At 38.4% G+C, this 16,929-nt stretch overlaps 1 protein-coding gene across 19 annotated transcripts in view; it reads right to left on the reverse strand.

Annotated features, from left to right (window-relative positions):
- OXR1 (oxidation resistance 1) overlaps positions 1 to 16,929 on the reverse strand; it is a 258,539-nt gene that overhangs the window by 228,299 nt on the left and 13,311 nt on the right. For 2 of the 19 annotated variants that reach the window (XM_086880731.1, XM_086880720.1), the window contains exon 1: positions 8,676 to 8,736. The exons of the other annotated variants lie outside the window; for them this stretch is intronic. In XM_086880731.1, the coding sequence (XP_086736857.1) occupies positions 8,676 to 8,721 (46 nt within the window). In that variant the 5' untranslated portion in view covers positions 8,722 to 8,736. Of the gene's footprint in view, positions 1 to 8,675; positions 8,737 to 16,929 lie in introns of those variants that run through there. 19 annotated transcript variants of the gene reach the window in all.

The raw sequence follows: 16,929 nt of genomic DNA on the forward strand, positions 1-16,929 counted from the left end.
GAGAGTTGGGCAGGCTAGAGGCATGAGCTGACAGGGATCTCATGAAATCCAGCAAGGACAGATACAAAGTCCTGTATTTAGGAAGGGAGAAACTCTTGCAGTGGCATAGGCTGGGCACTGTCTGGCTGGAAGGGCAGCAAACTGAGCGTGAGTCAGCAGCGTGTCCAGGCAGAGAGATGGTAAACAGCATTCCAGACTTTATTAGCAGGAACATGGCCAGCAGACAGAGGGGAGGGATCATACTGCTTTATTAAAATGTCATCAGACCCTTCCTGAAATACTGCATCCAGTTCTGCAGCCTGCCCTTGATGCAAGAAGGACACTGATAAACTGGAGTGGGTTCAGGTGCGCACTGAACCTCATGGCCCAGAGAGGTTGTGCAGCCTCGCTCATTCGAGTGTCTCAAAACCCATCTGAATAAAGCTCTGAACAGCATGGACTGACCACAGCTGACCTTGCTCTGAGCAGGAGGATGGACTAGAATCCTTCAGAGGTCCCCTCCAAATTGAGTTATCCTGTGATCCTATAGGTCTAGGTATAAAGAAGGGGAAACACAGGAGGGGGATGTGAAATGATGGTTGAAGCTGGGATAATTAAATTATGCTGCTACAAATAACAGATAACAGATTATTTTCTGCTTGAAGGAAACAGCACGTGTAGCCTCTGTCACTAAATCCACACAATATATTTATTGTGGTGGTGTGCTCTATCACTCATTCCCTGTTAGATCATCCACCTCTGCCTGTAGGCAATTCAAGATAAACCCTAACTACTGTAACAGGAAATAATTTCTTTGCATGCTCTCTGTGGGCATGTTAAAGAAATGTATTGATTCTTAAATCAGAGAAAAGAACATTAAAAAATAAACAACCATTTTTTCTGGGTATTTTACCCTCCTTCACCTTTGTGGTAGCACATAGAGCTTTCTTTCCTACAGTTTCAGGGTAAAGGGATGTTTCTCTACATCTTTTAGATGATCTTAAAATCTAAGTTCCTTGGAAATCTAAAATGGGGGGAGGGGGGAAGACTGCTAAAAACTACTTGTCCTTCTCTAGGCACAATCGCTGGACCATCAATTATTTATTATTAATTAAGCAGTGGATGTGCAGAAAACAGCATGAATACAAAAAAAGACTCACAGGCAGTAGCCAGGACTGATCAAGTTTTCATTATTTTTCATTATTTACAAAGATTTATAAAGCTTGATAAAGTTTCTACCACCCCTCCCTTTTTTCCAGGCTCATCTTCATTCCTGACTTCTGTCTGTCTCCCCTCTCAGGCAGCACAGGGGGATGAGGAATAGGGACTGTGGTCATCTCAGCTGCTCCTGCTCCTGTGTGGGGTTCCTCCCACAGGAACTGTCCCTTCAAGAACTGCTCCAGTGTGGGTCCCTTCCAGGGGTGCAGTCCTCCAGGAATGGACTGATGCAGGTCAGAGGTCCTGCCAGAAGCCCTGTGCCAGCTTGGGCTCCTCTCCATGGGCTGCAGTCTCCTTCAGAGCTCGTGCATCGCTGTGGCACAGGCTCTCCACTGGCTGCAGAGTGGATATCTGCTCCACCATGTCTCACCATGGACTGAGGGAGGACAACTTACTTTCTTCTGGTCTTCTCCACAGAGAATTCCGCAAGGAATCTCTGCTCTGACACCGGGACCACTTCCTCCCCCTCCTTCATCTTGGTGTCTACAGAGTTGTTCCTCTCTTTTGCCCCTCACTCCTCTCTCACAGCTGCCCCACAGCTTTTTTATCATTTCTTATAATTGTTATTACAGAGGCAGCACTGATGGGCTCAGCTTTGAGCAGCAGCAGGTTCACCTTGGAAAACCTGGAGCTCGCTCTGTGAGACATTGGGATGGTTCCTGATGTCATCTCAGGGGAGCCACCCCTGCAACTTCCCCACTACCAAATCCTTGCCATGTAAACCCAGTTTTACTTCTGTCTGATTACAAACCATTTGAGAAATTGTATCAGATTTCCATATATCATTTCCTAATTCTGCAGACAAAATATAGCACTGTTATATAATTTACAGCAGCAGAGGGAGGACTGCAGGGATCGTAAGTAATTCCACATAAATAAAGATGTAGAGATAAGACAATTCCTGGGACCAAAGCTGATTAACTGCTCTTTTCTGTACTCTTTTGGCTATTATGAAATGTAGTGGCACTGTAAGCTAATCCACTATTTCACAAGCATTGTATTTTTTAACAGATAAACGCCCTCTCTCCTCAGAATAAAATCATGTCAGCTAAATGTGATCAGCAGCAGAAGGGAACAGAACTGTATAGACCTGAGTCTCTAGTCAGCCAAACCAAAGGTAGCAACTTCTGGAGGATAGAAAAATGAAGATGAGCTTTGGCTGCAATTGTCTGAACTAATTCAAGAGACTAGAGTGAGTACGACTCAGATAAAAAGGAATATGTCAAGTACATCAGTTTATTAGCAAATATCATAAAAAGAGGCATAACATGGGCTTTTTGTACTTAATTACAGATGCTAGAGACAACAACAGTAGAATCTACAGTAGTAGATTCATCTTAGGAATACATAGATTCTGTTCTTCAAATTTTGACTTTTAAACTAATGCAACTATAATGATTTTCCTTTTCACTACAGCTCCAGTGTTAATTACTTATACTTAAAGTTGTCACCTATACAGAAATAGTAATTTCAATATATCAATTTCTTATTAAATAGAGATTCAAACACTTCCATTTAATTTAGCTTGTTATTCAAAAAGAAGAAAATAAAAGGAATGACATTTATTCAATACAATGTGAAGAGTGTTCGTGCTTAGTCACTAGCTGGTTGAAGATATCCCAAGATATAATAATGCAGGTTTTCCTAACTGTATTAAATAAAGCTCTTCTCAGTTCACTTACTAAGTCTCCTCTAATCAGCTGCCAAGTCTATCTATTTATTCCTATGTTATCAACACCAAAATATCCCTTTCATTCATAATCACTGTGGTTGTCTCACTGCCATTCACTTAATTACATTAATGGTTTTCATTCAATCTTTTGAAAGTCACAAATAAAGAAATGACAATACAAAATATTTACAGCACCTTATTTTCCTTTCACAAATTATATAGATCCAGTTTTGCTGCTTTCTACTTCTGCTCCTTTTGAAGATGAAAACTATACAGTGAAGTTCTCAGCTAGAATCAGATCCAAGAATGCTGCTGCCTATAGACTGTGTCACTCAGACCAAAATTTTGGGCCAGATCTCTAAGAACAAGAAAAGAGGTCTTTTAGATCAAAGCTTACCCTTTCAGTTTGTTAAATAACTAAAGTATTCCACTTCTTGGCACTATGCAGCTTTCACCCCACCAATCACAGCTGTAGCTAAGGTGGATTTATCATAACAAAAAAGGCTCATGTGTGACTGTAGCCCCTAAAGGTAATTCTTCACTAATTTCTCCCTCACTACCACTGTGAAAAACACTGGCTGCAGCCACAGTTCTAACTTTCCACTCCTAGAGATCAACAGAACAGGTTCTACAATTTTCTTTCCAAGCAAAAGTTACAAAATTAACTCACACAGAAGATATTATTCTTAGAAGACACATTTATTTATTTTACAAAGTCGGCAAAAAATAGAGGGGGGAAAAAACCCACAGGAGTACCCCAAAATTGAAACCAGCCAAGGATATGCTGGAAGAACATCCTCAACTTTATAAAGCTCTATTTGACAGACAGGTGGAACAAACAATACGTGGATCACAGGAGTGTCAGAAATTTAATGAACACAGAAGAGTGCTAAACAGCTAAAATTATCAGGAAACTACTTATTGTTTAATCTTTGTCCAAAGCAAAATTTGATGTATTTAAGCTATTTCTAATATATATTGGCCTAACTATAACTTGTTGTTAAACACCTTGAAGAATGAAGATTGTACAGCCTGAAATTCTTTGTGATTCTATACATTAGGTATTTATTCTCAAAAACAGAATTCTTTGCCACAACTCAAGCTTGTTATTTGTAACTTTCCTATCAGACACAGAGAACAATTCTTTACTCTTTGTCACAAAAGCATTTCACACATTTGAGTGCTTTTCCCACGTGCCCTCAGTGTTTCAATTTCACACAAAACATCCATTTAAAATTCATTTTTCATTAGACATCATGTTTTTTTGGTTTCTGATCACCCTTATTCATATTTTAAAACATGGTTGCCCAAAACTGGAGATGGTACTCAGTGCAAACTGAGTAAAATAAGAAATCTTTACTATCTTGCATATGGCAATGCTGGCTCTACGGTCCATTTTGGTATTTTTCTTCTTCCTCATCAGTCTACATCAGTAGCTAACATTCAGTTTACTGTCCTTCTCTAAGGATTTTTTCCTAGTGTTCCTACACAGGTAATCATTCCCTCTCTCATATCAATGAATTCTTGGAACTCAGCAATATATATATATCACACTTCTCAAAAAGAATTTATTGATGTGATTGCTTCAGCCAGCTTCCTATATATCTTACTGTGGAAACCATCAAGCTTATAGGATTTAAGGTTTGACCAATAAACAAAAACAATAAAATATCTAGTCCATCTGTCATCTGTGGGGCCAAAATATCTCTGACATTAAAGCCAGAACAGGTAGTCTGAATGCAGCATGTCTTACCACCATCACTCTTCTCACTGTCATGTAGAAGTACAGCAAATACTGCATTGCTGTTAACCTCTGCTGCCTTTGGGCCAAGAGCTGGTAAGAATAAACCAGCTCAAAGAATAAGAGATTAAAATGATTTTCCCATCCCTCACATCTTCAGATAAGAAATGTCTTATCTGAATTTCACTAGAATTCAAGATATTTCTGTATTTTCTTGTCATGTCTCCTTTTGTCTCTTAACTCTTGCAGCTTTCAATTTACTTCCTCTACTGTTCTCCCCATGCCAAACAAAAAAGAAAAAAAAAAAAGAAGAAAAAGGAAAAAGATAAAGTTAGAATCTCATATTCTAGAATCTCATAATCTGCAACAGCAATGTAGCCTTTGACCAGGAGGGGAGAAAGGGACAAGTAAAGAAAGATCTTGCACAGTCCTGAGCTGCTACATGTTTGCCAAATCTCTGAATAGGCACCTGTGTCATACATGTCTTTCTCTAGCAGCTTTACAAACATGGGTACAAGGAACAGATCACAGAATCACAGAGAATGTTCAGTTGGAAGGGACCCACAAGGATCATCAAGTGCAGCTCCTGGCTCTGCACAGGACACCCCAAGAGTGACACCATGTGCCTGAGAGTATTGTCCAAATGCTGCTTGAACTCTTGCAGGCTGGTGCTGTGACCAGTTCCCTGTTCCAGCCTGTTCCAGTGCCCAACACCCAAACTAATCCTCCCCTAACACAACTTCAGGCCACTCCCTCCAGTCCTGTCACTGTCCCCACAGGTGATGCCCAAAGTCCTCAGCCACTCCTGACAGGGTGTCAGGTGGTGACTTCCAGCCCTTCCACCAGCTGTGCTGTCTGCCTCTGGCCACATTCAAGCACCTGCACGTCCTGCCTCAATGGTGGGGTACGGAACTGTGCTCAGGGACCAAGATGAGGCCACATCAACACCAAATAGCCCAGCTGGTCATGCCGTGTTTGATGCACCCCAGGATTCAGTTTTCCCTCTGGGCTGCTAGGGCACACTGCAGACTCCCACTGACATGCTGCCCCAGATCCAGCACCCCCAGATTCCTTTCTGCAGGGCTGCTCTCCAGCCACTCCTCGCACAGTTTATATTCATGCCCAGTGTAACTTTGTCCTAGGTTCAAAATCTGGCACCTGGACATGGTAAATTTATGATTAGGGAAGGTAGCAGAGCAGACACCAAGACTTAAAGCTGAGTATTATTATGATCCTTTCAAGTATAGAAAACCAGCTCTCATACCACATAGGCTGCTGGAATGAACAGCCCATAACACGACTCACATCAAATAGTTTATTAATAAAAAATAAGATACTTAATTTGGCATTAGAAACTATGTTCTGAGAAAATTTTGCATGGTATCTAACTCCTCCCAGCAGAAGGCTAAAGATGGGAATTACAGATCTTTAATATAAACACTTGTTCCTGTTCTACAGTTCAAATGAGGGCTCCTCCATTCTCCAACCGTGGTATTCCTATTGCTACAAGAAGTCTTTAACATCACCACATTATAAAAAGCCTAATCAATGAAAGGGTGTTAAAGGAAGTTTTACTTTAATTTTAATAATTCATAATTTGCAGAAGTTAAAAAAGCACGGAGCTTTATATGTGCTTAATTTTATCAGTCAAAATTTGACAAGGAAATTACTCTTCCACAACTATATACAAGAGTTGGAGACTTGTCTTTTGGCATCTCTTGGTACAATACTTCACCCAATCTCTGCAGGGAAAAAGATCTTCTTGCCAAGAGTATAAGATACATGGTCCAAATGAAGAGGAACAAACCCACAAACAAACAAAAAAACACCATGAAAACATCCCAGCTCATTTTAACTGCTTGGAAAGTTTTGGTACCATCCCGTGGGTAGCCACGATGCAGGATAAATGAAGGGTCAGTCATGAGGTCTGTAGGTCACTACTTACAAGCATGCAGAGTCCTCTCTGCAGTACATGCCCTTATCTTGGTGTTCAGTAGAAACACAACCAAAGATTTTAATTTGGGACAAAAAGGACCATATCTGATGTCCAAAGCTGAATACCAGCTGTTACATGTAGGACCAGAAGAGAGAAATAAAATATGCAGTGATCTTCTGGACACTTAGAAACTTTATTTTGCAAGAATAAAATCCCCAGGAAAGTACTAGGTAAATGTCTTTTTTATTTGTTGAATCAAACACATGGCTTAGTGGAACACTTAACAGCCTATAACATATAGCCCCAAGTTACAACACCACCTGTGAGTACTGCATTTGTCCTGTGTCACAAGAATGAATGGCCTTTTTTTCCCCTTCTTTTTATTATTATTCTATTGGAGTTGAGTTTTCCAGGAGCCACTAGTGGATTTCTATGTGAGAAAACAAAATAGAAGAACTAGATTACTACATGCTTATCTTCAGTGTAACTCTCCAAATCTTTTCTGTGACAGAAGAGTACATTACCAACATTGAAATGCAAATTTTCAGGAGAAGAAACCATAAGCCTTAGATTTCAGCAAATTTATTTAATGTTTTCCTTTGGAAAGCTCTTTCTTGCCTCAAATCCATGTAAAAGTGATCATTTCTCTCAAAATACTTGGAATGGATACACTAAGAGGCACCTTAATCCAGTCTATCAAGTTACAACTTTTGCAGGAGACATCAGTGTCAGGGTTACATTTTCTCAAGTGCTCATGGATTCCCCATCTGCAGACCAGCTCTGACAACAGCCCCTCTGGGTTCCAGGTGTGCCAAACACAGATGGCAGTTCTGCAGGGTTTGAGAGAGGGCTGCTCAGGTATCAATTAACAGTAATCAAGGCCAGGTCCCTGACTGCCAAACTACCTTCCAACATAGGATCTACAACCTTTTTTTCTAGGATGTTTTTAGGGAGACAGTATCACAAGAAGCAAGACAATCACATCTGTTGGCCCTGGCACATCTCTGGCACTCTAAAAGATGGCTACTAGAACAACTGAAAATAATCCTTGTCAAGGAAAATGTAGTTATCACAGCATTTTGCAACCAGAATAAACGTTTTGGGTAATATGGGAAACTGATTACAGCTGGTTAAGAATACAGGTCAAGTTAATGATTTTGGGGTAAAATGTCCTGGACTGGGTCACATTCAACTGCTGGAATAGCTTCAAAGGACTCAAATGAGAGTATCTGCTAAAAAAGTGCAAAAATGCCACACTGGGAGCTGAGCCCAGGAAATCCCAGTTGTAGAGATGCCATATCCTTCAGCAAGCCAGAAAACCACGCAACCTGCAGGCACTCTGCAAATCCTGGCACACCTAATTAAAAAGCTGAGACTATCACTTAGTGTGTGCAAGTGAAACTGTTCTTCCATCTCTTTTCTGGCACGTTGTCCTAAAACAAAACTTAGCACAACTGCCTAAGAATCTTTGGAAAGCATTGCTTTTTCCAGGTTCTAGATATTGGAATATTCTGTTTGGACAACAGCCTGCATGTCCATGTCACTACCCTCCAAGAGTCTGCAGCTTCAATAAAGTCAGATTTAACTACAGGTTTTAAGAGTAAGGCACAAGCAATAAATAGATCATTCTGGTCCCCTTAGCACCCTGAGGAATCAAATATGTGTGTTGCATAGTAGGTTCTGAAAAAATTAGTAGCAACCTGTTAGAAACAGGCAAAAGCCTAGTGCAGCTGTGCTGTAACAAAAACATTGCACATCATCACTGAAGATCAGGAAAACATTGCAGGATAATTGAACTGACCCTAAGATTTTTTTTTACCCTCAGTAGCCATTCTCCTCCTGTTGAGAGAGACAGTGTCATAGCAGTGTTTTTTTTCTAAGACAAAAAATTAAAAACAGCATTTGAAAACTAAATAATGTAACAAAGCTAAAGGGTTTTTACAAATCTTTATAAGCAGAATGCTACAGCTTGTGTCACACACTTCTCAAGGTACCAATCAAATCAAAAGCTAAATGTAATATGAATAAAAATCAAACATCAAACAACAAAACCAGAAGGAAATTGACTCTTAGAAATACTTTGAAATTCCAAATTCATCAAGAACTGATAAAACAACTGCTGCAATTACCTGAGTACATGAAAAGAATATTTCTACAGGCAGATAAATGCAGCATTCTTGGGTTTATTTTGTCAGAGAAGAAATCAAAATCTGATCAATAAGGAGTCTTGATCAGCTTTATTCATGAACAGCTTGGAGCAACCATACATAAGTCAGATGTTGAAATTCACTTTTTGAAGCCTTGAGAAAAGATAAAAATTAAAAATAAAGTCACCAAGCTGTATAGAGAAGACTAAAAAAACATTTTTTCTCCATTTGTGTTAACTTGCAGTTCCCCCTGCCTGTTAACAAAATGAATTTTGCTAGCTGGTTACTTTGTACACAACAATAAACTGTAACACATTTCCTTCTTTTAGGATTTTTTACAATTTATTTCAGCAGCTAAGAAACTGAGGATCAGGTTATTCTTAAGATCTTTCATATAAGTCTGCTGGGAGGCACAGTAAGCAGCTCAGAAGTGAAGTCAGGAGGGATGTCATTGCCCTTGGGTAGCCAGCATTCATCACAGCAGGCAGCCTTTATTGTCCAGCATGCTATAATAGTTTCTCAGTAGGGAAGGCAGCATGTAGTAGCATGATGACGTGCAAGATAATGCCTAAAAACACAAAACTGTTTGCGAGGGTCTGCTAGGAGTGGGTGTTTACAGTGGCAGTGGAAAGGAAGAAAGGCAGAATGACCTGGTTCTCTTTTTAGCCATGAACACTGGTAAACATTTTTCATTCTGCATCATGTTCAGGGAACCAAAATAAGTTTCCTTCCATTATGCAGTTTCTATCTGATCATTGCTTGCTTACCTCTCTTCTGCAGCTCTCTCCTTTGCTCTGCCATTTATGACATTTTGTTTTCCCAAAACAGAAACTGAATATAAGCAGGAAACACTTAGGTCTTTAACATACTAAAAACTGCTTCATAGTTCCTTGTATGACAGGCAGATCAATCATCACTGTCACTGAATATATTTTACTTACTTAAAATGTCTGGAGAAGCTTAACTGAAGTCACTGAATCATAGAATGGTTTGTGTTGGAAAGGACTTTAACAGACCATCTAGTTCCAACCTCCCTGCCATGGGCAGCAACACCTTCCAGGATGCCCAAAGCCCCACCCAACTAGACCTTAAACACTTGGATTTTGGGGCATCCACTACTTCTCTGGGAAAACTCTTTTAATGCCTTACAGTCCACACAGCAAATAATTTCTTCTCTATCTAATCCACTCTTTTTCAGTTTAAAGCCATTGAAGTCAGTTATGGTCATTAGAATTAGCTGAATAAAAAAGAAAACAAAAAGGTTTACAGTCAACAATTTTATGCAGAAAAATGAGTAATTCAGATACAAAAATCTTTCTCTCAATATCAGGCCACAGTATAGCAGGTTAAGCCAAATTGCAACTGACTGCAAATTTTCCATTAGAGACACTACAGAGGTGCTGTGCATTTGGGTATTTGGGCACACACATGAACATGAGCAAAAAATGTAGTGATTTGCAAGATGGCCATTCTCCTGTTTCTCAGTAAGTTTCTTCCAGATTTCCTTGAATCAGATTTTGAAACTGTTTACAGATCTGCTCCTAATTAAGTAGTTCCTCTCATCTCAATGAACTCAGTTGTTATTTAGTGTGAATTAAAATGGCAGCAGTTGGCTTTCTACCACACTGAGTAACGACAGATTCAGGGAAGAAGTAAAACACCTGAAGGCAAGATCCAAAATACCTTCCAGAAGCCTGTCAGTTTTTCTAGTGATGCAAGGCGACACTGATATCAGGGATGCAAGAGGCATGAAGCCAAGGCAGCGAGGCAGTCTGCTACAGAGTTAATCCACTGTGCTTTACAGAGTATCTGTCCACTGATTGCAAGACACAAGGTGCCAGGACATGATGTGCTGCCTGCCACCTACCCAGTGGTGCAATATTCTCCAGTATCAGAACCTACTCTTTTCCTTTGGGAAGATTCAGAAGTCCACAAAGCATAAAGAAGCACCTCCTGCAAGACTTTGGGAGCCTTCACAAATCAGTGAATATAAAACCAATTAAAAGTTCTTCCAATAAAGATATTATTTAGCCACGTGCTCCTTGGTTAGCTTCAGGTATACTTTAGGTTTAAAAAAAGAAGCAAGAGTAAATGAATTACTTCTCTGTTAGTAGGGGGAATTGGCTGCAGCCAGCATTTCTGAATAACTCACACAGTCTAGCTACTTGTTTCTGGATTTGATGTTTTTAAATCTTGAAGTAAAAAGGTCATGTAAAAGGAAGACGAGTTGCTACAGAGCAGTAATTAGATCCACAGTCACTACACTCTCACTCTGCAGCTAGAATTCATGAATCAAGTGCTGATACTCTGAATGGGCATACAGTATGAAAAGCTATCCAGGCACTTAACTTCCCATACAAAAGGCAACAGGAACACCATCACCCCACTGGCAAACTAAAGCACCACTGACAAAAGAACAGATATGGTTGACAGGGCATAAACTGGGTTTATGAGGAAAATGCAAAAATATGTAGTCTTTGTGAAAACTGGTCCTATTTTCTTGATAAAATTGCCACAGAATTACCCAACCTAACACCTTTTTGGTTGGTTCTATCCTAGAAAGAGAAAGGTATGCAAGCAAACTTCCAAGGATGAGAAATCTCTGAGATTCCCACTAAGTAACTTCTGCTCTCTGTGTGAGAAATGGAAGATAGAAGCCACTGGATTACTATTTTACATGTCACAGCAGTAATATCTTTTTAATAATTTTAATTCCTTTTCAAGTACCTTATTAGAAAACAAACCTACTTGATGTTCCTTCAGTCTTGCAGATGTTTTGCTTTCACACAATTATAATATAGTCATATTGCCTCTCATGACAGTTTCTACTGAGAAGCCAAATTAACACTCAGCATTTTAAAGAGGTAGAATTTAAGAGTTTGGTGTTCACCTTTTTTTTGCCAGCTAAATGACAAGCTTGATTTATTTTGCATAATATAAACAAAAATTTAAAAAATAATAGAAAAAGACAACAAGCCCAGCAGCAGAACACTTAAATACAGCTTGTTATTAATCAATTTATTTCACACAGTGGTTTCTAAGCAGCACAAGTGTATGTGTACTGTGAGCCCATAAAAATAATGGGAGTGAAAAACTGGACACTCTTATTCTTAAAGGATGCCGATCACTGAGGATTAAAAGCATTGCATAAGAACATGAAAACAACACTAGGCCCTGTGGATATCCCACTAGCTGTGGGATAATGCAGTTATTTGAAAAATGTATGGCAGAAAGCTCTGTCTTCCATTTTTATTTGTGCAATTTAGGTAATGGGGAAAATGTATTATGCTTTTCTGAAGCTATAGTGATGAGGCACATCCAGAACGAGCAAGGTCAACAACCGTATCTGTTTACAAACAGTCAGATTACAAATCTGCTAACTTGCATCCTGAAAGCTCCTTACTAAGTCAGATTAACATGGAGTTTCTGTTTATCATCCTGACATAGTTAAAGAACATAGCCCAAAGAATACAAATCACTCCCTGTTTTCGATGCTGTAAACTTCACTGAGAGCTGCCTGCCTATTTCCTGAATTTACAGTAGAATGTGTACAGTATTTCCAAAAAGCTATACAGGAATCACAACTCATCTATCCAGGTACATTAACTGTAATCTCATCTGTTGCCTAAATGGATTTCTGAAGGCTGAAAATATAGTTACTATATTTTATTAATAATTTAGGCCTTCAGCACATGTATGTATGCAAACCAGAATAAAAAACTCTTTGGCCAGCAATGAATGAACAGAACCACCATGTTTAAACACATAAATCTAGTGGGGCACACACCCCACTTAGGGAGGTTTATGGAGATTTTCACTTTAAGTCATTCAGGACTAAGTACATGTAGCAAATTACAGTGAGACAAGCAGATTGCCTGGATTGCCCTGTCTGCCACCTGATCATAGGGTATTAGAGTGGGTCTGCCTTTTTGGGAAGCAGAACTACTGTTTGGAAGTATATTTGCTTCCATCAGAAATCCCATTTTGCAGTGAATGCTATTTTTCACATCTCCAAATGTAGTTTTTAGAACTGACATCCTTCCTTGCGCTAAGATTAAATTAAGGGTGCAGAAGATGATAGAAATTAAAGACTCGATATTACACATACACAGAACTTGGGAAAAATGGGAAAATACATATTCTGCCTTTTAATAAACTAAATATCCATTGCTCTAAGCCCTTTGTCTACTCCTGGGTTAGAGAATGAAACCCATCACTGTTCAAGACACACTGGTTTATGAATACAGAAATACACACAGGAGAGAAATGAACAAATACCAGTACCTATTTAAGTTTAAGAAGATGAACTACAGGTTAATAAAGCAGCCCAGATGGCAAGTGATGGTGGCAGAAGCATGCTCTGGGTCCACACCTTTCCCAGAGGGGCCTCCTAGCAGGCATCCCTGCAAGAAATTACAGTTTCCCAAGGAGGGGTGGGCAAAATCTGGAAAATAGGAAGATTGTACAGAAGGAACAGACACCCATGAGACTGTCAGGAAAGAGGGCAAGTCACTCACAGAGTGTACTGAGCATCAGATTTTGTCTGTGATTAGGCTTATCTTTAAACTATTACATTTTTATTTGCTGCTATATGTCTATGACCTAACTATTGTATTTTGCAGCGGCTAAATGTAGGTAAAGGTTAGAAGAGATCATTCTTTCTGCAAAAAATAGTCTTATCTTTTTTTCTTTTTCCCTAAGCAGTTTACAAGGGAAAATTAAATCTAAAATGAAAAACTGCAACTGATGAGACTGTCTCCAAGATGCTGCTGAAGAACTTCTCTGTGTTTTTCTTTTTGCCTTATCTCAATGCTACATTTTTCCCTAGCTTTCTTCCTGATATGAAAGGATGCTGCTGTGCTTCTTTTTGGTAATTAGAAACGAGATCTCAAGACCAATCTAGCAACAGCAGAAGAAACTATTCCCTCCATGAAAACTGCACAGTGGCCCTCTATTATAAGAGAGGAATTTTAAATTCTGTAAAAAATTGCTCACAAAAGTCTGACTGTAAATTACCAATTTTCAATTGCATGTGGAAGAGAAAATACTTCATGCAATACTTGACAATACTTCATCTGACAGCTATAATGCAATTTTAAAAAAAAGATTAAACCTTTCCCTTCAAATTGAACTACAATTTCCAAGTAGTATGTTCAATGGAACCTAAAGAATTTGCAAGCAATCTAGGTCAAAGCTATTTTTTTTGACTTTGTGAAATAAAGAAAAAAGTTAAGAAAATAAATGAATCCACATGAAAATAACATGTTAGAGAGAGAGAGAGAGAGACAAAGTCACAGACATACTCAAGACAGGATAGAATAAATAGGACATGAAACAGTCTGAAACTGTATGGACACACCTAATAAATATAAATTTAGTAATTTAGTAAATATACTAAAAAGTATTTCCAAAGCATTTCACTCTTTATTTAATGTAGCACTGGTGTCAAAGCAGCCCCAGTCTGGAACAAATAACTTCAAAACAAGCTCCACTAGAATAACAGTTTGGATTCATATCTTCTCTGGATGGACATTTCAACTTAATGAGCAACAAGTAACATGAACTCTTGCTGCCAAAATTATACCCACTCCATTATAAACAGAGGAAGAGGCACAGAGATGAACAGAACACTTTAGGTTGCAAAAACCACACTAAATTTATGTCTGAAACAGTCTTTATCCTAAGCACTTGAAAGGACACGTGCAAAGAATGACTCAAGATATTAACATCAGACCATTCACCAAAACACAGACTACAGAAATTCTAAGGAAATGTGGTATGACAAGGTCAGAGCTGGATCAAAAAATCCTATCAAACTTCCTAACAAAAGCCTGTAAAATCAGTTCAGTGCTTATCCTGTACATAGAAATTTCCTTCATTCAAATAGAAAAAGCATACTGATTTTACAGCAGGAGCTTCTTGACTCATAAAATTGAGGTCATAAAGTCACCCTCAAGAAGAAATTAAAATATAAAGCAAATTAAAATTCACCATCGCAGTAATGAAACAGCACACAGGTTTACTTTGTCAAATGAGAGATACTGTAGAAAATATATGAATCACACTGACAAGGAAATAATTGAGTAAAAACTACAGCATTTTCAAAAGTAGGAGGCATAAGATTTACATTTAGATACTCAGGAAATTTAACACCAGAACAAGAGAAATTTAAAAGCAGATAATATCAATCCCTAAGAAATCACTGTAAAACATCTCATCAGAAAAAATGCTCAGTTTCTTAGCATGCTTCTAACATCTAGTTTTGTGGCCAGCCAAACACCTAACAATGACTCTTTGTTTTTAGTTTTCCTATAACGTGTACTCACACAAAAAAGAAGTTACAGGGTTGAATTGTGTTACCCATACTGTCTCTTACAAAACATGAAAACAAAAGATGCCATTCTCAAACTTACCCTGAAAAATCAAGGCACAGTATTTGTGAGGGCTGAATTTAAGAAAAGAAATATGTCAAGTAGTTCAGGTCATCCATGATAGAAAGATAGACATTTCGTCATTGGAAAATTCAGGAGCAAAATTCAGATTTAGCTATGCAGAATTAAATGATGGAGCCTGGAGAGATTAGGCCTTGTGTACACTGTGCCCTGGCATGCAACTTTCTGTCTGATTTTGACCTTCATCACCACACACTGGCTCCAGTAAAGGCCCAAGTATTTTTGAACTTTTAAAAATTAGTAAGAATTTAGCACTGCAGAAAATCATGTCTAGCAATGACTGAATTTAATTCTATTTAGGAAGAGCTAAGACCCAAGATTTAGAACAGCAAAAAATATCAGCACAGGCATCACACTGCTTTGATCTTAGCATTGAAACAGAGTAGCCAATTATATGAACCTTTTATTGTGATATTTCTTTTATTTGCTGGCCAATTACACATACAGGCATAAGACAGGAGCCACAAGCACCACATATACTCTTAAGTCATTATGTTTTGCTTTCATCACTAGGAATGCTACATATGCTACCAATACTAGAGTTTTCTTATTTTGAAGATAATTTATGCCATGACAATTAAGTTTTGTTGAAGCCTTAGATTCTATCTTACGAAGCTGTAATTCCACTAAAAAAATCAAAAGAGAAACAATCTAATTATTTGGTTTTCCAGAGAATCTTAAAACTATGATCTGTTACTATTGTTCTCTGAACCTTTACCAATCAAGTTGTTTGAGAACATTCCGTAAAAACTACTTGGGACTGAAAACAGCATGGAAACAGAAAAGGGACTGAAATAAACCTGGATGGATTCAGAGGTATTTGCATTATAATATTAAAGCGCAAGAAGTGCTGAATGACAGCAAATGGTAATTAAAAAGACAGATCTCAGATAGCAAGCCTCATGAGAGAATATCATGAAAATGGCAAGTAGTTCAATTTTAAGATGGATTTGCAGTTGTCTATTTGTGAGTGTTGATAATACCTTAAGATCAATAAGACAGAAATGAAACATGTGGTGCCTGTATTCAAGTCTCCATCTGCAGAGTTTTAAGGTTTATAAATGCTCACATGAGACATTTCAACTTCAATACTGAAGAAGAAAATGGGACCTAGTAATGCCTTTGTAATAAAGCTAATTATACAGTTAATCTTTCCCTAATTAAAATTTAGAATTAGTTTTAATTTTTTTACTATTCTTTTTCCTAAGAAGAATATATCTAGTTGTTTCTTTATGTTCTTTTTCTTGCAAGTCATTATTAATATGAAAACCATCAAAAAGGTTAAGTAAGATCTTATTTTTTTATTATTAGAGTCAACTTTATATGCAATTGTATCAATAATAACAGTGCTGCTGGCTCAAGTGCTACTAAAATAACACTGGACATTCATTCCACTGTCTAGTAGTCTGATTTTTAGTATTACAGTATAAGGATTGAAATCAGGATTGAGCAAAGACATCACATATTACCTACCAAACCTTTTGACAGATCACTGAATAAAGGTCAGAAACCTGCCTGCCTTAGGAGTCTGTTCTCAGCAGATTAAAACGGGAGGTGACCAATATGGGAATCCCCTAGGTCTCATTAGCTGAGGAGGAAGAGTTTTTATGTCCTCTTGCTATTCCAGGTGGAAGTCCAAAGGAAAGCCTACATGTGCGTCATGCTTAAGCTTAGCACTGATCTTTTTTTAGCCAAAAGGGGCTTATCTTATTACCCTTCTTAGCTGTGATGTCCACATATAACCTGAGAGCTGCATCATCCCAAAAAGCACAGGCAGCACACGG

The sequence above is a fragment of the Cyanistes caeruleus genome, chromosome 1 (assembly GCF_971803275.1).
Source record: "Cyanistes caeruleus chromosome 1, bCyaCae1.hap1.1, whole genome shotgun sequence".
NCBI classification, from domain to species: Eukaryota; Metazoa; Chordata; class Aves; order Passeriformes; family Paridae; genus Cyanistes; species Cyanistes caeruleus.